This window comes from Sorex araneus, chromosome 3 (assembly GCF_027595985.1).
Source record: "Sorex araneus isolate mSorAra2 chromosome 3, mSorAra2.pri, whole genome shotgun sequence".
NCBI lineage: Eukaryota > Metazoa > Chordata > Mammalia > Eulipotyphla > Soricidae > Sorex > Sorex araneus.
This window is the reverse complement of record NC_073304.1, coordinates 120,397,591-120,419,105: the sequence shown is the minus strand read 5'-3', so window position 1 is coordinate 120,419,105 and position 21,515 is coordinate 120,397,591. Positions and strand designations below refer to the sequence as shown.

Here is a 21,515-nt window from a genome sequence, read left to right as displayed (position 1 = left end):
TGGGGGAGGAATTGGGAGGCTCAGAGGGACCCGGGGGACCTGTGTGAGCCTCAGGACCCTAGCAGGAAAACTGGACCTGTCTTTCTGTCCCTAAATTCCCCACCTCACGGGGACTCAACACAGAGGCAGTTTGGGATAGTTTATTTGTGTTTTGAAAATTATTTTATTTTAATCTTTTTTATTGGATCACTGTGAAATAGAATGGTTTGTGTTTTGAATTTTTTTATTTTATTTTAATCTTTTTTATTGGATCACTGTGAAATAGAATGGTTTATTTATGTTTTGAATTTTTTTATTTTATTTTAATCTTTTTTATTGGATCACTGTGAAACAGAATGGTTTATTTGTGTTTTAAATTTTTTTTAATTGGAGCACTGTGAAATACAGCTACAAAACTTTTATGATCTAGTTTCAGCTATACAATGTTTCAACACCCATTCTCTCCACCAATGTACATCTCCCACCACCAATATCCCCTGTATCTCTCCTGTCTACCCCATCCCCCCAGCCTGCCTCTATGGCAGGCCTCTCTTTCCTTTTGGGCATTATGATTTGCAATACAGATACTGAGAGCTGAGAGACCATCATCTTTGGTCCTTTGCCCACTTTCAGCACACATCTCCCATCCAACCATCATTGTCATAATGGCCCTTTTTTTTTCCTTTTTGGGTCACACCCAGCAATGCTCAGGGGTTACTCCTGGCTCTGCACTCAGGAATCACTCCTGGAGGTGCTTGGGGGACCACATAGGATGCTGGGAATCAAACTCAGGTCGGCCACGTGCCAGGCAAACACCGTACCCACTGTACTATCGCTACAGATAATGGCCCCTTTCTATCCCAACTGCCTCTCTCCCCGCCCTTGAGGCAGGCTTCCAAACGTGGACCATTTGTCCTGACAGTATGGGATGGCTTAGACAGTGAATTCTGTCTCAGCTCTGCTATTTTCTAATTACGTATCCTTGAGAAAGTTCATCAGCCTGGGGGGCTGTTTCTTCATCTTGGACACGGGGTTCTAAGAGCACTGACCCAATGGGGCTGCTGTAAGGATCAGAGGCCCAGGTATAGGACAGAGCTGGCAATGGCATCCCCACAGCTGCTCCAACCCACCCTGTGAATAGCCCTGGGGTCCCCTCCCAGCTCCCCCACCCGCAGCCCCGACAGAGCCAGAGGCACCACCTTTGCACCCTGCACTGCCTCCACCACAGCTCCTGGACACACCCTGTCCAGTCCCCTCTGAGCTCCCACACTGCCGGAATGGAGGGTTTGGTTTTGTTTTAAAATTTGTTGGGGGGGCGGAGGTCGGGTCACACTCAGCAGTGCTCAGGGCTTACTCCTGGCTCTGAACTCAGAGATCACTCCTGGTGGGCACAGGGGACCATATGGGCTGTCAAGGATTGAACCCAGGTTGGTAGTATGTGAGGCAAGCGCCCTGCCCTTGACCAGTGCTCCAGCCCCAGGCAGGTTTCTTGCAATTTACGTGGATTTTAATGTGCTCTGGAGTTCCTTCTATGTCTGTGTCGATCACTAATCACCACTACTTTTTTCTGAAATGACACAGGAAAAGGTCCACAGGGAGGTGGTCTGGGGTCTCTGTGCCAAGTTCAACTACGCCTTTCCATGTTTCTCCATGCCCCTGTGATGTTTCAGCTCATACTTTAAAAAATATATATCAAAGAGGCATAATTTACAAATTTACTGATAGTTGAGTGTTGGGCATACAATAATTCAACACGAATCCCACCATCAGTGTCAACCTCTCTCCAGTGTTCCCAGATTCCCTCCCACCCCAACCCCTCTCCACCCCCTCCTATCCCCTTGACAGGCACATCACAAAGTTCCAGTGGATGCCGCTTAGATCTCATGCTTTCAGTTCTGCTGGATCTGTGTGTGAGGGCATATGGCTGTACCCTCACTCATCACTGGTGTGACTGAAGTCCTGGTCCCTGCTCACTCATTATTTCCTGTTCTCTCCTTCCCACTCCACCTCATCATCCTTAATTTCTCTCCTTCTCTGTTGCCTCCTCTATAAACATTGGGGTCAGGGGTGATCAAGGCATCACCTTTCACTGCCTTTCCTCATCCCGTAGTCTACACCCCAAAGATAATGAGATCATCCTGTGTTTGTCCTTCTTCTGACTTACATGGTATCTTCATATTTTTTTTTCTTTTTGGGTCACACCCGGCATTGCTCAGGGGTTACTCCTGGCTCTGCGCTCAGGAATTACTCCTGGCAGTGCTTGGGGGACCATATGGGATGCTGGGAATCGAACCTGGGTCAGCTGTGTGCAAGGCTAACGCCCTCCCCGCTGTGTTATTGCTCCAGCCCCAAGTATCTTCATATCTACATATCTTCCAGTTCCAACCACACTACAGAAAATTGCATGATTTCATCATTTCTTGCAGCTGTGTCATGCTCCATGGTGTCTACATACCGCATCTTCATAACTCATTCCTTTGTTGTTGGACACCTGGGTTGATTCCACATCTTAGCTATTGTAATGAGTGCAAGAATGAATAACCATGTGCTTATGTCCTTTTGACAGTGCTTTAATCTAATGAGTAGATGCCCCAAAGTGAAATTGCTGGGTCATAGGGCAATTCAATTCTAAATTTACTGAGCACTGTCCATAGTGTTTTCCACGTAGACATCATTCCACCTTGGTCATATCCTGACTTTTGTCATCCTGGATTCATCTAGCTTGTCGCTGACATTTTAATATACACGGAGTCATGTGTCTGCTTCCTCCCTCCCTCCCTCCCTCCCTCCCTCCCTCCCTTCCTGCCCTCCCTTTTTCTGGCCGTATCAGTTGTGCTCACACCTTACTACAGGCTCTGAGCTCAGGGGTCTATGACAGGAGCAGGTGCTCAGGGAGCCATATAGGGTGGTGCAGGGATCAAGGCAAGCTCCTTACCCACTGTGCTATCCGTTGCTCCAGTCCCTGAATTGTATTTTCTGAAATGTCCTTTCAAATGATAAAAAAGCCATAAAGGTGAAAACATTTAAAAAAAACACTCCATGCCCTTTAGCAAGATCCAGCCATTGTTAACATTCCCCTTTGTGAGTGCACACAGCCTTTTCCAGCTCTCGGAGGAAACTCTCCACGGAGCACGGCCCGAGAGCCCCCGAGAGCCCCCGCAGGTCCTACTTGAGACCAGAGCATTTCTCTTTGCCATGGCCATTGTGACTGGTGCGCTGTACCCGGGGGAACACAGACCACCCGCATGGTCTGTACTTGCATAGGCACTCTTGGACGCCCCTGGGAGCATTTCCCTCCCTCAGCCAGGACCCAGGCAGGTCAGGCACCGGGTTGTGTCGATTTGTCTCTCGAACTTCTGTTGTCTTTTATGACTGGCATTTCGGAAAAATATCACCCATGTTATTTTTGGCTTTTAATAAAAGGCCCCTCGGTCTGTGTTTGCTGAGTGTATGATTTATAATTTGAATCTCACTGGCCTGGGGCTGCTCCTCATCTGTTCATGTCACTCAGGTATATAAAACGCTTCCATGTTTGAATCCTTCGAGAGGTGCACAGGCCAGGTGCAGGCACTCCCCAGACCTTTGGGTGAAATCAGCAGGCGCTGCCACACCTATGGGTGGGCTGAGGGGCCTCTTGGGCCTGGGCCACCAGCTCAGTGGCCAGCCAGGGGGTGTTGAAGAAGCCAAGCTGCTACGGAAAGCTTTGGAGTCAGTGACTGGGGTCTTCAGAGTTGCTCTGGGGCCAGGTTTTATTTTATTTATTTTGGTTTTAGAGCCACACCTGGTTGTGCTCGAGCTCACTCCTGGCTCAGTGCTCAGGGATCATTCCCAGCAGGGCTGGGGGGAGGACTCTACGGAATGCTGGGGATTAAACACAGGCCAATCACGTGCAAGGCAAGCGCCCTACTCCCTGTACTATCTGGCCGCACTCAGAGAGAGAGTTTTATATTATTTGTTTATTGTGGGTTGTTTTGTTTTTTGGCCAACCAAATGGTTCTCAAGGCTTCCTCCTGGCCCTAAGCTCAGGGGTCACTCCTTGGGGACCTACAAGGGGTGCGGGGGAGCAAACACGGGCTGGCGTGTGCAAGACCAGCCCCTCACCTGCCGCACTGTTTCTCTGGCCCCTCTGGTTTTACTGTTGATGGTGTTGACTGGACGGGGGAGAGGGGGAGCGCTCACACACAGCGGGAGGCTGGCAGTTTCCTGGGAATCTGGGGAAGCGCCTTCTCACCAGGAGAGGATGCTGACGCTCAGAGACCGACCCCCGGCCCCAGTAGCTCAGCCTGGGAAATGGGAAAACGCTGATGCACACGATTAAAATCACCCATGTCTCACCAGCTAGAACCCAACGCTAAGGGGACAGCCCAGTGGCTTCCCTGCTCTGTGACACGCACACGTGTGCACACACAGCACCTGCTCTTGGAAACGGCCTCTCAACACTGGCTGGAACATTCTTTCCCTAGTGATGTGCTGTCAGCTCCAAGTTCGGTTACAACTTGGGGCCATTTTTTACGTCATGTGTGCACCCACTGCTGGCCCACTTTCTGCTGGGGGACGTTTGGGTCCTTTCATTCAGATGATGACCGACTAGGGGCCACCAGGCATCCAGGGAGAATTGGCTTTCGGCAGCCTGGTGGAATGTAGGATGTGAGGTTCTAGAATGCTATAAAGCCAGAATCATGTTCCCAGGGGATGTGGGGTTCCAACGGCCCCACGTCTAAGGGGATGGAGGTGGTGGGCTTCTGCATGTGGCCTAGAATCTTCTGTGCAGTGAAAGGCACTTGGGGGCCCATGCTGGAGGCCCTCACTAGGACTGGAGACTATGAATGCAGCTCAGCTGGGACAGTTCACTGCAGCTTCCGGTTCAGCTCACAAAGCCACAGCCATGACCCTGGGCCTGTCTGACCCTCCTCCAGGTGGACACGGGGACCCCACCCTCCTTCTGCTGCCTAGGAATGCGGGCAGTGCCGCAGCGGCTGACATAACCGATAACCAAGAACAGAACATGGCATACGGAGAAAACCACTTTCCTCTCGGTAGCCCAAGCGCATCTCAACGTCAGCCATATACCGTGAACCCTCTTTCGGGGCACCAGCCGCTTGGAGAGGAGATGGGAAAGAGCCTTCAGTTCCAGGAAGCTATTCTCCATGGACCTGGCACTCCGCGCCAGAGAAGAAGCTGAGAGAAGCAGGCCGTGGGTCAGGCTCCTGAGAGCGTGTTCACAGAGAGGGGACTCAGCCATACCTGATCATCCCTCTTTGGGTGGGGCTGCGACCCGAGACATCCAGGATCTTTCTGGAACAGGGGGCTAAAGTCCCTGAATGCCCATCCTGAGTCCTAGGCTTTTTCTCCCTGTCTTAAAATTCTGGGGGGCTGGGCAGCATGGCAGTGCTCAGGGGTTCCGCCTGGCTCTGCACTCGGGAATCACTCCTGGCGGTGCTCAGGGGTCATAAGGGATGCTGGGGATGGCGCCCAGTGGGCCGTGTGCAGGCAAAGGCCCTCCCTGCTGTCCTGTGACTTCAGCCCCTTGGGTCCCCGTTTCTACAGCAGAGCTTTAAGACGCCACTGAATCAACCTCGAGACTCTTTTCATCTCAAGAGCAAGCTGCCAGCAAACAAACCCGGAGCAGCAGAAAAGCAGCCCATGGTCACTCCTCTGTGCCAAGGAGGCTTCGAGGGCTTCTGGCCAGGAGAGCGGGTGGGCATTGCTGGGGAAGGGCCAATCACATCACTGCTTCCCCCAGCCAGCAGCTGATACGCAATCAAAGTCGGATTATAACAATTCTCTTCAGAAAACAACAACAACAACAACCCAGACTTATTGTCTGCTCTGGAGACAATCAAATAGACACAAAATTGTCTAGCCCATGCCTTGCATTTATCTTCTGACCTACTGCTGTCTCTGGCCCCCTCCCCCTCCTCCCTCTACAGGCCCTGCCCCACCTCTTCCTCCCCCTCCAGGCCTTTCGCCCCTCCTCCCTCCCTCCCTCCCTCCCTCCCTCCCTCCCTCCCTCCCCCACTTCACTTCTGTGGCTGGGAGGTTCCGTCCACCCCTGGGCTGCTCTCTGGCTCAGGTGAGATGCTTGTGGGGGGGGGGGCCTGGAAAGTGCTAAGATGTGGCTGACTTCTCCCTCAGGGCCATCCCCTCCCTTGCTGGAGCACCAGCCCCATCACTACCGCCCACTAATTCTGCTGTGCTTGCAGGTGCCCGCTAAGGAGGTGGGGTAGGACCTTGGGGTGGGAAGTAGCCCCTCCCATAAGGGACTCCACCCCAGGGTGGGGGTCAGGGTACAAACCAGCTTCTTTGTCCATCCTCCCCACCTTAAATAAACCTTCCTGCTTACCCTGTGTGTGTACTGTCGGTGGGTCAAATGTGCATGGGGCTTTAACAGACATGAACTGCATTGCTGGCATCAATGTGTTAGAGTCATCATCAGAGAAAACGAGAGAGAGAGAGAGAGAGAGAGAGAGAGAGAGAGAGAGAGGGGAGAGAGAGAAGAAAAGGAGAGAGAGAGGGAGAGAGAGGGAGAAAGGGGAGGGAGAAAGGGGGAAAGAGGGGGACAGAGGGAGAGAGGGGGAGAGAGGGAGAGAGAGAGGGAGAAAGGGGAGGGAGAGAGGGGGAAAGAGGGGGACAGAGGGAGAGAGGGGGAGAGAGGGAGAGAGAGAAGGGAGGGGGAGAAGGGGAGAGAAGAAGAGAGAGGAAGAGAGAGAGGGGGAGAGAGGGAGAGAGTGGGACAGAGAGAGTTGGGGAGAGAGATAGAGGGAGAGAGTGGGAGAGAGGGAGAGAGAAAGGAGGGGGGAGAGAGTGGGAGAGAGGGAGAGAGAGGGAGAGGGAGACAGGGAGACAGGGAGAGAGAAACAGAGAGAGGGAGAGAGAGGGAGAGAGTGGGAGAGAGGAAGAGAATGGGAGAGAGAGGGAGAGAGTGGGAGAGAGGGAGAGAATGGGAGAGGGAGGGAGAGAGAAGAAGAGAGTAGGAGAGAGATTCAACGGGCTGAGCCAGGCTTTGTATGCTGGAGTCCCCGGTTTGATCCTGGCACCACGGGGTCCCTGGACACCCTGGAGCACAGAGTTAGGAGTTTGCCCCAGAACTGTGGGTCTGGCCCCCAAAGAAACACAACTGTACATAAATAAAATCACTGTCAGAGAAATCAGGCCTCCCTCCCCACTAGAGAAAGAAACTGCGTTCTCAGATAAACCAGGCGGAACTGAGTTCAGCAAGGGCCTGCCAGGGAAGCCACCCAAATGAGCTGAGTGTGGTGGTGGGGGTGGGGTCAGCACCAGTGAACCGGGAGAGTCCGAGTCAAGGGGGCTCACATGTAAGGCCCACCCTCCTGGCCAGCGTGCAGCACCCACATCCTGGCTGGATCTGCTCCTCGAACCCCCACGGCACTCACATACACTCCCGCTGTACTGCGCCAAACTGCAGTTCCACTCCCCATTTCTGTGAACGTCCTCGCATCAGAAAATTCTTTTTTTGCAGGGGGCGGTGTGCATACCCAGCAATGCTCAAAGGTTCCTCCTGGCTCTGTGCTCAGGGCACTCCTGGAAGTGCTCAGGGGATCATCACATGGGGCAATGCCGGGGATCGGACCTGGATCAATCCTGTGCAAGGCAAGTGCCCTACCCGCTGTCCTATGGCTCCAGCCTCGGGTACAACAGCTTTTAGAGGGATGGAGTGCACAGGCCCCCGTCTCTGGGCAGTTTCCAGACATGCTCCTGTTTCAGACCTGGGGAAGCCCTCAGGGGCGGGCGCCACTGCGGACACTGCAGGAAGCGACATGGTGAACGGCGGCCCCAAGTCCTGGGGAACCTTCCCTGCTGGCGACAGCCCTGGCATGGCCCAGTTCTAAGCTTGGGTGCGGCTTTCCAGCACTCTGGACAGAGGCAGGACAGGTCCAGCACGCCCCCCCCCCCCAGGGTTTCCGGAACAGGAAGCGGTTTTTTTTTTTTTGCCTTTTGGGTCACACCTGGCGATGCACAGGGGTTACTCCTGGCTCTGCACTCAGGAATGACTCCTGGCGGTGCTCAGGGGACCATATGGGATGCTGGGAATCGAACCCAGGTCGGCCGCGTGCAAGGCAAACGCCCTACCCGCTGTGCTATTGCTCCAGCCCCAGAACTTTACTGTGTGCTACCAACGGAACAGCACCGGCACCCGCCCAAACTGGCGCTGTTTAGTCAAGACTCGAGCCCCCAGGAGCTGGCTCAGAGCAGGCTCTGGCCTGGGACCCAGCATGGCACCGGCCTCTGCCCAGCGCCCGGCTCGCTGGCTCAGCACAGGGCTCGTGGGCAGGGCTGCAACAGGCGCTCATGTGGGCCTGGCTAGGGGCTGTGTCTAATTTGCACTAATTGCTGTGAAATCTGCTTGTTTCCTCCTGGGCCCAGGCCACTGCTCCCTGAACCTGCTCTAAGGAGGCCCCTGCTGGGCGGGGGAGGGCGGCATCCGGGCCTGAATTCCTTTTGGGTAAACCGAGTGCCTCCCGGAGAAGCAGCCAAGCACCAAGGGTGGAACTGTCCCCCCCACACACACCACACACACACACACACACACACACACACACACACACACACACACACACACACACACGCGCGAGCGCGCGCGCACACACACACACACACACTGCAGAAAGAGAGGAGGCTGCAGGGGTGGGGCAGCAGGGGAAGGGGGCGGGGAGGGGCACGAGGGCTCCTGTTAATGGCAGAGTTGTGGCTTTAGACCTCGGCCTTTCTCGCAACAGAACTCTGAGAAGAGCCAGGGATGTAGCTCAGTGTAAGAGCACTCCCCTTGCGTGTGCGAAGTCCTAAGTTCAATTTCTGATACTGCAGGGAGGGAGGGAGGCAGGGAGAGGGGGGAGGGAGGGAGGAAGGAAGGAAGGAAGGAAGGAAGGAAGGAAGGAAGGAAGGAAGGAAGGAAGGAAGGAAGGGAGCAAGGAGGGAAGGAGGGAGGGAGGGAGGGAGCAGGCAAGGAGGGAAGGAGGGAGGGAGGGAGGGAGCAAGGAGGGAAGGAGGGAGGGAGGGAGGGAGCAAGGAGGGAAGGAGGGAGGGAGGGAGGGAGCAAGGAGGGAAGGAGGGAGGGAGGGAGCGGGCAAGGAGGGAAGGAGGGAGGGAGGGAGGGAGGGAGGGAGGGAGGGAGGGAGGGAGAGAGGAAGGGAGGGAGGGAAGAACGACCACCAAGACTCCAGGGGGCTCCCTGGTGGCCGGCCAGAGTCGGCCCTGGGTAGGTGCTTCCCGAGACTTGCCTGACATGCGCTCGGCTCTCTACACTGAACTCAAGCTTTGCTTGGGGGGAGATGGGGGGTGGTGCAAGCCACGATGCTCAGGGCTATTCTCAGCTCCGAGTCCAGGGCTCGCTCCCAGCGGGCTTAGGGGACCATGCGGTGCCAGGGTATGACTCGGGCCTTCTGCATGCACAGCCTGCACTCAGCCCTGTGAACCTTCTCTTTGTCCCTGAAAGGTAAGCTGTAAGATAGCTCCTGCGTGACCCGTGCTGAAAGTAGATAAAGGACCAAGCGTGATGACTTCTCAGTATCTGTATTGCAAACCATAGTGCCCCAAAATAGAGAGCATGGAGGAAACTGTCTGCCATGGAAGCAGGAGGACGGTGGGAAAGGGGGGCATACGGGGGACAGTGGTGGTGGGGAATATGCACTGGTGGAGGGATGGGTGTTTGATCACTGTGTGACTGAAACTCAAACATGAAAGCTTTGTAACCGCTGTTAACTGTATCTCATGGAGATTCAATAAAAATAAATAAATAAATAAATAAAAAGACAGCTCCTGCGTTTCGGTCTTGTTCAAAAACATGACACATGGGGAAAACCTCCAATAGCCCTGAGAGCTGCAAGAGACAAGAGGCCCCAGCAGGCCTGCTGGTGCCTGCCACCATTATCCCAGTCACGTCCAGCGGGAGGCCATCCATGGTCAGCAGTGGGACGCAGTGGCCAGCCCATGCACCCCGTGCCTCCCTAGGACCACAGCCCCTCCCCCGCCTGGGCTCTGGGGGCTGGTGAGAGCCCAGCTCTGGTCCATCTGGAGGGTGCGAGAGAACCACGACAGTTCTGGTGTGCTCTGGGACTGGATGAGGCTCTGTGCATTTGGAGAAAAGCAGGAAGGTCTGGGGGGCCAAGGGAGACCCCCAGCTTCTACACAGCACCCAGGCCTGGGCCAGGCTGCACAGTCGAGGGTCCCAAGGAGGGGGAAACAGCCCAGGGCTGACTGACCTGGTCAGGTGTGCAGCAGGCACTTGGCGGTGAGGGTCAGGGACAAACCTCTCGAAGCCTCAGTTTCCACCCGTGTCTAAGTTAGGACACAAGCGCCCCGTGGCCTTAACCCCACGTTTGGGTGCCTGCGAGATGGGTCCCGTGCAGAGTCGTGTGCAGGCTATGCGGAGTGGCCGGGAGAGGTGAGGACAGAGTGAACCAACAACTCCTGTGGCCCGGGAGGGTCTCGCCTGCTGAGAGCGCTCATGGGGAACTGCGGGCACCCTGGGGGTCTGCTCGGGGCTGTGCGGCCAGCACTGAGGTGCCACCAGCAGCCACCGCCTCCCGCACTAGGGCTCCACTGGAGAGATGCAAAGAAGCTGAGGTTGGCAGAGGGGCTACAGGCTAGCTGGGATTGGGCCGGTCCTCACCAGCCTGAGGCTCCCAGCCTGGGCAGATGTAAGCACTTGGATCAGCAGCAGGAACCCTGGGGACAGCCAACAGAGACAGAGACCAGCTAGGCAGGCCTGGCCAGCAGGGACACTGGGGACAGCCAACAGAGACAGAGGAGGCGGGGGCCAGCTAGGTGGGCCTGGCCAGCAGGGACACTGGGGACAGCCAACAGAGAGAGAGGAGGCGGGGGCCAGCTAGGCGGGCCTGGCCAGCGCAGTGGGGGTGAAAGGTCAACAGCAATCCAGGAGGCCCTGGAAGGAGAGTCCAGCAGGGTGGGCACTTGTGCAGCTTCTTCTGCTCAGAGGCACTGCGGGGCTGAGCGGCCAGTGACACGGTGCCGGCCAGCGACTGGTCTTGGGAGGACAAGGCTGAATCCCAGCCCCTCCCTGGGACCCCAGTTCTGGGCTGAGGGATCCCGTTTTCTTGCCCTGGCACTTCAGCATGTGAAAGCAGCAACCAGCTGCTCTCTCACACCCAGAGCCTCAGTTTACCCCTCGGTGAGGAGTGAACCCTGAACCTTAGCATGTAGCTGGGCCCCCCAACTCGCCAGCACCACAGGCCTCCCGCATGACACCAGGAGGGCCCGTCCTGCTCCCTGCCCAGCGCCCAGACCACCCCAGAGCTCCTGCTTTCCATGATGCACTCAGAGAAGCAGAGCAGAGGCCACTGCGAGTGTGAACGTCAGGGACAACACGGCTGGGCCCAGGAGGGTGGAACTCTGTGACTTGGAGACTTGGACACTCTTGAGAGCTTTCCGGGGACAGCTGAAGGGGGCCACAACAGGGGACTTTGCGTGCTTTCCCGGGGACGGGGGCTCTGGGACACAGACCCTGCAGGTGGGCCGTGGGCAGCTCCCTCACCGGGCCACCAGCTCGAGGGGGTCTGCTGTGGATGTAGGGGAGACCCTTGGGGGTGAGGCCTGTCTATGTAAGGCAGAAAAATGCCATTTGCAGGGGCCTTCTCTTGCTACATGATTCAAAGGAGTGCAGGGTGATGCCAGGAAGAGGTGGGGAGCATTCAGGGAAGTACGAAGAGGTCAGAGGTGAAGGGTTGGAGGTGAAGGGTCAGAGGCAGATACAAAAGGGGAAATTGAGGGAAGCCCCAGCTGACTCCCCAAGCCTAGGGCTCCTATCTGCCCAGGAGAAGGTGGGATCCCATGTGACCTTCCCCAGCCTGTGCCCTGGGATGCCCGAAGTCTGGGAGTCCCTAGAGGTGCCCACTGGAGACTGTGGGAAGGGGCGGGGGTGCGGGTGGTGGGCCCCCCCAGACCAGGCTGCCACACACACTCACCCACGATCTCGTTCTCCTCCAGGTTGATGGTCTCCAGCGCAGGCAGCGTGGTGAGCTGCTCGGGGAAGACCCGGAACTGGTTCCGGGAGAGGTCGATGGCCCTGAGGTGCTGCAGGGTGCTGACCTCACTGGGGAGGCGATGCAGGAGGTTCCCTTCCAGGCGGAGCTCTGCCGGGTTGGGGGGAAGACAAGGAAGGGTGAGGGATCACAAGAGCCCAGGGCCTGGGCCGAGATGGCAATGGCAGCGGAAGGCCACCTTGGGGGCCAGTTCCCTGACTGTGCGGAGGGGGACCCACATCGGCCATTCCGCCTTCCAGGGGGCTCTCTGCTCCTGGCTTGCCGCGGACGGCTCTCCCCACAGAACCATGAGAGGCCCCAGGCTTACTGGGAAGCTCTGGATGCAGCCTGCCACAAGGACACCCCCCTGCCACTGGCCCTCTCCCCCGGGGCAGTGGCCTGGCTCCTAGGAGAATAAAGAGTGAGGTTCATAGCAGGGGGCTGGCCGCCCTGGGAGCTGAGCATGAAGGAACCCCCATGAGTGAACCCTGACCTGGCAGAGCCATGAACTTCTTCCCCAAGAAGTCTCCCTGGGAGTGCTCTGTCATCCCCAAGAAGAAAGGGCCCAGTGGACAGTGTGTGTGTGTGTGTGTGTGTGTGTGTGTGTGTGTGTGTGTGTGTGTGCGCGCAGCGGGGGTGGATTGGTTATTGAACAGGAAGGTGGGAGACAGGATCAAAAGTGGGGCTGCAGCCAGAGGGTGGTGGGAGGACAGGGGCCTCAGACAGCACCCCCAGGTCTGCAGTCAGTCCCCAGGGCTGCAGGGTGCCACCCTGTCACCCAAGGCCAGTAGCCCCGGAGGTTCCTAGAGACCGCTAAAGTAAAAAGACAAGTAGCAAATAATGCCAGCCAAGTTATATATAGCACGGGCATCAGTACATGGAGCTTTCTCTCCCTTCCTGCAAGGGACAGTGCAGGGCCTGTCCTGTGACTCACTTCCCCATCTGCAGGGACATCCTGAGACCAAGGCTCTGTCTGCAGCACCAGTGCCCACACCCACAGACCCAAGGCATCCAGGATTTCATCCAATCCAGACAGCAGGAAGGCAGGTGGAAGGAGGGAGTCAGTGGACCCCCAATACTTCCAAACAGGCTTTGGCCAGAAAATGTTTCTTCGAACACTCCTAGGTAAGACGCAACCTCAGGATCTTTGCACCTGCAGTTCTTTCCTAGATGGTTAGATGGTTCTTGATTAGATGGTTCTTGATTCCTTCCATGCTCTCATTTGAGAGCTCTCTCTCTCTCTCTCTCTCTCTCTCTCTCTCTCTCTCTCTCTCTCTCTCTCTCTCCCCCCCCCCCCGCAGGTAAATTTCTTGTCAACAGAACTATTTTACTTCCTCCTGAAATTCCTTCCTGTGAGGGAAGGCGATGGGATGGACCTGGAATGCGCAAATGTCCATGCCAAGGTGAAGACTAACTTTCCTTTCCCCCCAAAGAGCAACTCCTCTTGCCAGCCTGAGTCCATGGCTCCCTGAAGGCAGGTGTCAGAGATCATCTCCCATGCTGTGCAAAACAAGTGAGGCTCAGGTGCAGCTCGTGGGGTGGGTGGGACGGGAGCCTCCATGCCTGGGAGACACTCAGCAGACCTCACCAGAACTGGCCCACACCAGACCTTGCCCAGGTGATCGAGCAGAGAGGTGGGAGCGCTGTTTTCTCCAGGACCCTCGTCAAGTCACCTACACCATAACTGGAAAGCCGTTTCAGAAAAAGGGAGAAGGAACCACAGGAGAAAATCTCCAGCAGGAGGGAAGGAACTTCGTGAAACTCTGCCATGCAGAGGATGGTGATGATGATGATGGCATTATGGTGATGACGATGATGGTGATGTCATATGATGGTGATGATGATGGTGATGATGATGATGGTGAGATGATGGTGAGATGATGGTGATGGTGATGAAGATGATGATGGTAATGATGGTGATGATGATGGTGATGATAATGATGATGATGGTGATGATGATGGTGATTGGTTTGGGGGCTGGTAATGCTGAGGATTACTCCTGGCTCTGCACTCAGGGATCCTTTTTAGTGGTGCTCAGGGGACCATATGGATGCTGGGAATGGAAGCCGGGTGGGCCATATGCAAGGCAAGTGTCTTACCTTTTGAACTATCATTCCAGTCCCTACCATGCAGATTTTAACAACACTCCTTTTTATTTATGACCCCGAGCAAACAGGGATACTGTCACATTGTGGGTAAAGTGGAGCACTTGAATTTTCTTCTAGCTTAGTTTTTCAATTTTTTTTAAAAAGAAATACTACATGGCAATGTTCATTTGCTTAAATCCAGAAAGAAAAACCTTCTAGGGGTCTGAGAGATAGTACAGCAGTTAAGATGCCTTGCTTGTGGTGGGCCTGGGTTCATTGCCAGGCATTCCTTATGGCCCACCCCCAAGCACTGCCAGGAGTAATTCCTGAGTGCAGAGCTAAGAGTAACCCCTGAGTATCTCTAGGTATGACCTAATGCCCCTCCCCCAAAAGGAATAAGTACAACTAAACTGTGCACACCCCAGTCCCCTCTCTCACCTAGCTTTAACACCACTTCCCCATCATCACCTGTGATAGCAGGTCTGGACTGGCTTCCATTGCCCCAGTCAGGATGTCAGAAATGGCAGCGCCTGCGCTGACCCCAGCCAGCCAGCTACCAGAACCCATGCTTTAAGCCACTCTACTTAAGGGCCCCAGAGCCTGAGAACAGAGACTGGGTGGCATAGCTACCACGGAAATCATCTGCAGAAGCTTCAGAACAGCACATAGCCTAAAATGAGATGTTGCTGCTGGGGTGGATGCCCGAGAGATGCTCTATTATTCTGCTAGTATCTTCCTCTCTGTGCCCACTCCTGGCCCTGTTGGTGCTAGAACTGTTTCTCAAAACAGGCCAGAGGTGGCCTAGGAGTCAGGCACGAGTGCACCCACATGTGCCAATCCACTGCCAACACTACTGGTGAGCTGAAGGCCCCTGGAAGGTAGCCACGCCACTGTAAAGCCCAAAGCTGGAGGCGAGAAGCATCGGTGGAGGAGGTGGAAGGAAAATCCACCCGTGAGATTCTGGAGTGAGCCCCAGGCAGGGCAGGTGAATGCAGTTGCCAGAAATGGGTACCAGCTGGCAACTGGCAGGGCCCCAGAGATGGAGCACACGCACTCAAGGCCAGCGGAGGGGTCATGGCCTCCACCTCCCACTGGCCTCTGGTCTGTGCCCAGGAATCTGAGAAGGATCAGAGGAGACTTGACCGTGTATTGCAGTGAGGACACTGTCTAAGCTCACATAAGCTTCTCTTCCTCTGGGGGGCCGCAGGGATTGGCACAGCCAGCAGTCGGCTGAAGGAGGAATATCAAGGGGGGCGGCAAGGGCAGCACATGCAGTCGCCCTCTTTTCCTCCAGCACAGTAACAGGCCACAGGGGTTCCCTCAGCCCCGGGGGTTCGGGCTGGGACTGAGTTAGGATGGTTGAGAAGCAGCCCATACTGATCTGTGTGTCTGGAGGGAGGAAAACAAACTTTGGGCCTTTTAAATCTCTGAGCTTTCTGATTATTTGTTACTGACACATAAGCGATTTGCTCTGAAAAGTGGCTCCACTTTAAATGCATTTTCTCCTTAGAAAAGCATTATCTCAAAATGATGTGCTATAAGAGTCCAAAGCACTGAAAGGCATTTCCATCCCTCGAAAGGATAACTGTGACATGTTATGTGCTCTTGGCTTTCTCCATGTACAGGCGGGCTAACAGGGGTTGTTGAGGACAACCAAAATGGGCCAGGGAGATGGCTCGAAGGCTAGAGATTGCTTTGCATGTGGGAGCCCAAGGTTCGATCCCTGGCACCACATGGTTCCTCAAGCACAATCCATACTGGCCCCGAAGCACCTTGCCAGGAGCAGCCCTGAGCAGTGCCAGTTGTGTGTGGCAAGAAAAAAAGGGGGGCAGAGGAAGAGTCTCAAAGGGTATCCAGCCGATGGCTGGCATGCATGAGGTCTTTGGTCCATCTCCGGTACTATACGGTCCCCCATGCACCACTGGGTATTTGCCTGGGGGCCCACAAATCCCACCAGGAGGTAGCTGCCCCCACAACCATTTTCACGAAGAGAATTAGAGAGGATCTAGTCCTCAAGACCCCTCCTGGACCAGGCTCCAGTGAGGAAGGGACTGTGGACACAGACTCAGCTGCTGGCCACAGTTCATTCCCCAGGGAAAGCCACCCAAGGTGCAGCCTTTCTTTGCAGTGACTCCAGGGAAAGGTTCCCTGGCAAGGGTACTGGTGGCTTCTCTGAGAAGCAGAAGGTTCCAGGGGAGCAGAAGGTGGATGTTCAGCTCTTTAACTGCATTAAGGAGTCAAAGGGGCTATAGTAAAACGGGGCAGGCGTTGGGGGACGTGTTTCCATTTCAGCATCTCAAAGGGGGCACAGACCTGCTGGAGAGGGGTTGCTGGTCACGTCTATACACTGAGCTCCTGCTGCCTGAGAGACAGTGCTGGGCTGGCAGGGGGTGGGGAGAGACAGAGACAGAGAGACAGAGATAGAGACAGAGACAGAGATAGAGAGAAAGAGGGAGGGAGAGGGAGAGAGAGAGGGAGAGAGGGAGGGAGAGAGAGAGGGAGAGAGAGAGAGAGAGAGAGAGAGAGGGAGGGAGAGGGAGAGGGAGAGAGAGAGCGCTCTTCTGCTGGGACCAAAAACTAGCTTATAGCAAAAGGTCTATTTATTTATTTGTTTATTTTTGCTTTTTTTTTTTTTTTGGTCACACCTGGCAATGCGCAGGGGTTATTCCTGGTTCGTGCACTCAGGAATTACTCCTGGCAGTGCTCGGGGGACCATAAGGGATGCCGGGAATCGAACCCGGGTCGGCCACATGCAAGGCAAACACTCTACCTGCTGTGCTATTGCTCCAGCCCCCAAAGGTCTATTTATTTTATTTTAATTTTTTTGGTTTTGGGGCCATACCTGGCTGCACTCAGGAATCACTCCTGCATATGGGATACCAGAGCCTGAACTCAGGGTGACCACAAGCAAGGCAAGTGCCTTACCCCCTGCACTTCCTCTCCAGCCCCAAGACCATGGCAGACGGTAACAAGGCCAGCTGACATTTGCTGAACATTATTCACATCCAGATACTCGTGCTAAGGCCTGCATGCAATCACTTCAATTTTCTATTAACCCATTCCACCAATTCACATAGGGACTAAGTAGCTTATTCAGGTCAAATGAACCCCAACCTCTCCTCCAGAGGGTTGACTTTCCCTCTCATCTCCCAAACCATGATTTAAAAAACTACGTTTTGTGTGTTTTCTTCTGGGGACATGCCCAGTAGTGCTCAGAGCTTACTCCTGACTCTTTGCTCAGGGATCACTCCTGACAGTTTTGGGGAACCTTCTGAGGTGCCAGCGAGTGAACAGGGGTCAACCACCTGCAAGACAAGTGCCTTAATCCCTGAACTAGTTCTCTAGCTTCTAAACCATGATTCAGACTATAGCAGCCTCTTCAGGAAAAGTGGACCATTCCAGCACCCCAGGTTTTCCAGTCTGCCATCTCTAATTCATGCAGCATCTGTTCTGAGAGCAGGCATACAGCACATCCCCTCTAATTCATCAGTGGATCAATGAAGGCAAAGAACCAGGAACGCCTCTCTCTGGAATAGCTCATCCTGTGCCCTTGGCCATCATTCTGACAGTCACTTCACACAAGCACTGTAAAAATGAGTTTCAGAAACAGGACTTGCTGTGATCATTAAAGGTTATTAAACACCTACACCCCTATACTTGAACAGGAGAAAGCAAAAGCATTCAGTCAATGCAACTATATCCACCAGAGAGATACAAAACCCACACACTTTAACTGTTGGATTAGCACTGTAGCACTGTCATCCCATTGTTCATTGATTTGCTCGAGCAGGCACCAGTAACGTCTCCATTGTGAGACTTGTTGTTACTGTTTTTGGCATATCGAATACGCCACGGGGATCTTGACAGGTGGGATACTCTCAGTACCTTGCAGGGCTCTCCGAGAGGGACAAAAGAATCGAATCCAGATCGGCTGCGTGCAAGGCAAACATCCTACCTGCTGTACTATCGCTCCAGCTATGAAAGATTTTCTAGAAACCAAATGGAAAGTTAAAGACAGACTGGAATCAGAAGGGGAAATTGAGGCTGGAGCGATAGTACAGTGGGTACTGTACTCTTACCTTGCATGTGGTCAACCCAGGTTCAATTCCTGGTACCCTATATGGCACCCCCACAAGCCTGGTCAGGAATGACCCCTGAGAACAAACAAAGCCCTGAGCAAGCCGGGTGTGCCCCCTCTAAAAAAAAAAGGGTTACGCATGCAGTTATGACCTAGAGTTTGCAGGAAAGCCCATCAGATACAGTAAAACCAATACAGCTACCATTTGCTCACTCAGCACCAACCATGGGCAGTCATTGAAAGGTGATGGGGGAATTGTGGCAACAGGAGATCCTCCCATTAACAACCTGGCACACCTTTGAGAGAGAAAGTAATAAAGGGAAGAAATAAGATTACAGCCACTATTTGGAGGGTATTTAATGTCAACATAAAGTATGGAAAGGAAGTGGATGTAGAGTCCTGGGGATGCCATAGCAAAGACGCCAATCACAGTGTCCAAGAGACAGCAAAGAGGCCAATCGGCATCTAAGAGACAGCAAAGAGACCAATCAATCAGGGAAGCCAAGAGACAGCTGGCTAAGGAAGGGAGGGACATCGTCGGGCTGGCGCTGGAGGCAGGCTCGGCACCTGAGTGCCGGGAAGAGCGGGTTTCCTTGAGTGAACCGGGACAAAGGAAGGCATTCTGAGGATGAAAGCTCACGCCCAGGGCGGCTCTCTGTTGATCATGCATCCTGGGAACTTGCTCAACATGTTTATTACTTTAGGATTGTTTTGTTATTTATTTATTTATTTATGTATTTGCTTTTGGGGTCACATCCGGCGATGCTCAGGGGTGACTCCTGGCTCTGCACTCAGGATTTACCCCTGGCGGTGCTCAGGGGACCATATGGGATACTGGGAATCGAACCCGGGTTGGCCGCGTGCAAGGCAAACGCCCTGCCCACTGTGCTATTGCTCCAGCCCCAGTTTTGTTAATTTTTTTAAATTAAAAAAGAGTTTTGGCATTTTCTTTCCTGTTTTTTTTCCCTTTATTTGGGGGGGGGGGAGCCATAGGTGGCAGTGCTCAGGTCCTACTCCTGGCTGTGTGCTCAGGGATCAACCCTGGCAGTGATGGCAAATGGCTTTATGGGGTGGCACATATCAAACCCAAGCCAGCTGCAGCTGCATGAGAGGCAAGTACACTGCACTGTGTCCCAGCCTGCCTTGGAGTTTTCTATAGAAACAATTACGTTTCTTGTTTGCTCTTTAAGCCCATTATCCCTTGAACATATATATTGCTGGTCTGTTCCTTTGCTTGTTTAATTTCTGCTCTGGAGAAGACCGTGTTCTCTCTCAAATACATACTTTTCTCTTCCTTTCCCCTCACATACATCCTTCTAAATGAGTTTCAGTAAAAACTATCTTGCCACACACACATACACACACACACACACACACACACACACACACACACACATACACACAGAAACAATTATGTTTCCCTGAAAACATAATGTGGAGTTTTTGTTTGGTGATGGTCTGAGTGTGGGAGGCTCCCAAGCTGTGCTCAGGAGACTGGGGAAGGGCTGAGGGGGCCTCCAGTAATTCTCAGTTGACCAGGCCCTAAATTCAGTGCCAGGGCCCTGGGACACAAAGCAATGTGGGGATGTCGGAGCCACCCACTAGTGTTGAGGCCTGGAGGGTTGCACCCATTGATGTTCAGGGGACCATGTGGTGGCAGGAACCAAATCTGGCACGTGCCCATCTACTATTTCCCAGCCCCAAGCAGATAATTTTATTTCTTCCTTTCCAGTCTACATACCTTGTGTTCCTTTAACTTTCAGTTTCGTTCACAGTACAAGGGGATTTCAGGAGCTTAGGTTCACAGGCCTGTCTGTCACACTCACTACCTTCATCACCGAAGTGCCAGTGCCTCCACCACCGGCCACAAACACCCCCAAGCCCCTCTTCCATGCCCTGCTTCCCCTTTCCCTCTGGTAAGCACCAGAGTTTTCACCAAGTCTAGGAGTTAGGTCTGGGGAAGAGGGCTCTCAAGCAGTGCTCAGAAGGCCTGGGGTCCCTTCCCAAGTGATTCTCAACCTGGTGGGCTGGCAGTTCACTGTGAGGCCTGGGGATATGGTGCTGCGGGGGGGTCCTTTGGGGTCCTCTGGAAGGTGCTCAGGACACCCCAGTGGTGCCCAGGCACCTCCAGTGCTGTACCAGGCAATGCTTGTGGGACCATGCGGTTGCAGGGATCAAGCTGGGGTCCACCACAGGCAAGGCAGACACCTTACCCCCATACTGCCTTGTTGGCCACAGAAGTTAGTTTTGTTATTTCTTGCCAAATGCACTTGCCAGTTATCTCTGTTCCATTCATGAGTGAGACCATCCAGTGACTGTCTGAGACTTCCTTCCTTATTTCACTTATTCTAACCATCTCAAGAACCATCTATTCTGGGTCAGGGATAGAGCTCAGTGGTACAGCATTTGCCTTATCATATCCAGGATTCTTGGGGGGAAAATATATCTATTCTACCTATCTATCCTTCCCACAATTCTATCTTTAAAATAAAAAGTAGAGTAGTATTTCATTGATTATATATTCCACAACTTCCTCCAGTTATCCACTGATGGAATATTTAGGTTGATTGCCAATTCTGTATACAATGAACAATGTGATGAACATAGGGAGCACATATTCTTTCAAATCAGTATTTTATACTCTCCAGGTAAATCCTAGGAGTAGTGGGGCTGTAGAGGTAGTACATTGGGTAAGATGCTTGCCTTGCATGTGGCTGACCTGGCACCCCATATGGTTCTACGAGGCCTCCGGGAGTAATTCCTGAGTCCAGTGCCAAGAGTAACTCCAGAGCATTGCCAGGTGTGGGCCCCAAACAAAAAAAAATAATTGATATTATTATTATTGTTAGGGGTGGTCACACCTGGTGTTTCTTGGAGACTACTCCTGGCTGTCTGCTTGGACAAAGTCATTCCTGAAAATACTTGGGGGTGTTTATGTTGCTGGGATAGAACCCAGGCCTTTCCAGGCAAAGCATGAACTCCAGTCTGCTGAGCTAACTCTCCTGTCCTCCTTTTTGAATTTAAAAGGCCCTTCAGACTGATTCCTTGACAGAATGTAATTACCAGTTTACACTCTAATAGTGCAGCAAAACTCCTTTAAATTTCCACATCCTCACCAAACTTGCTATTCCGACTCTTTTGAATATGGGCCATTATCACTAATGTGTGGTTATAATTCATTGCTGTATATATGTTTTTTCTCTTTTTCTTGTCTTTTTGCAGTGGTTAGAATTTTCAGGATGAAAATAAATAGCCTTGACTTGTTCTTAATCTTTCAGGGAAAGTACTTCATCATGAAATCTGAGGTTATCTGTAGAATTTTTATAGATATTCCTTGCTAAGTGGAGATAGTCCCCTGTATTCCAAGACTGT

At 53.4% G+C, this 21,515-nt stretch overlaps 1 protein-coding gene across 3 annotated transcripts in view; it reads right to left on the bottom strand.

The window, feature by feature from the left end:
* Nucleotides 1–21,515, bottom strand: part of LRRC20 (leucine rich repeat containing 20) — a 74,008-nt gene that overhangs the window by 6,870 nt on the left and 45,623 nt on the right. For all 3 annotated transcript variants that reach the window (XM_004615489.2, XM_055130641.1, XM_055130640.1), the window contains one exon: nucleotides 11,922–12,089. In XM_004615489.2, the coding sequence (XP_004615546.2) occupies nucleotides 11,922–12,089 (168 nt within the window). The remainder of the gene's footprint in view (nucleotides 1–11,921; nucleotides 12,090–21,515) is intronic.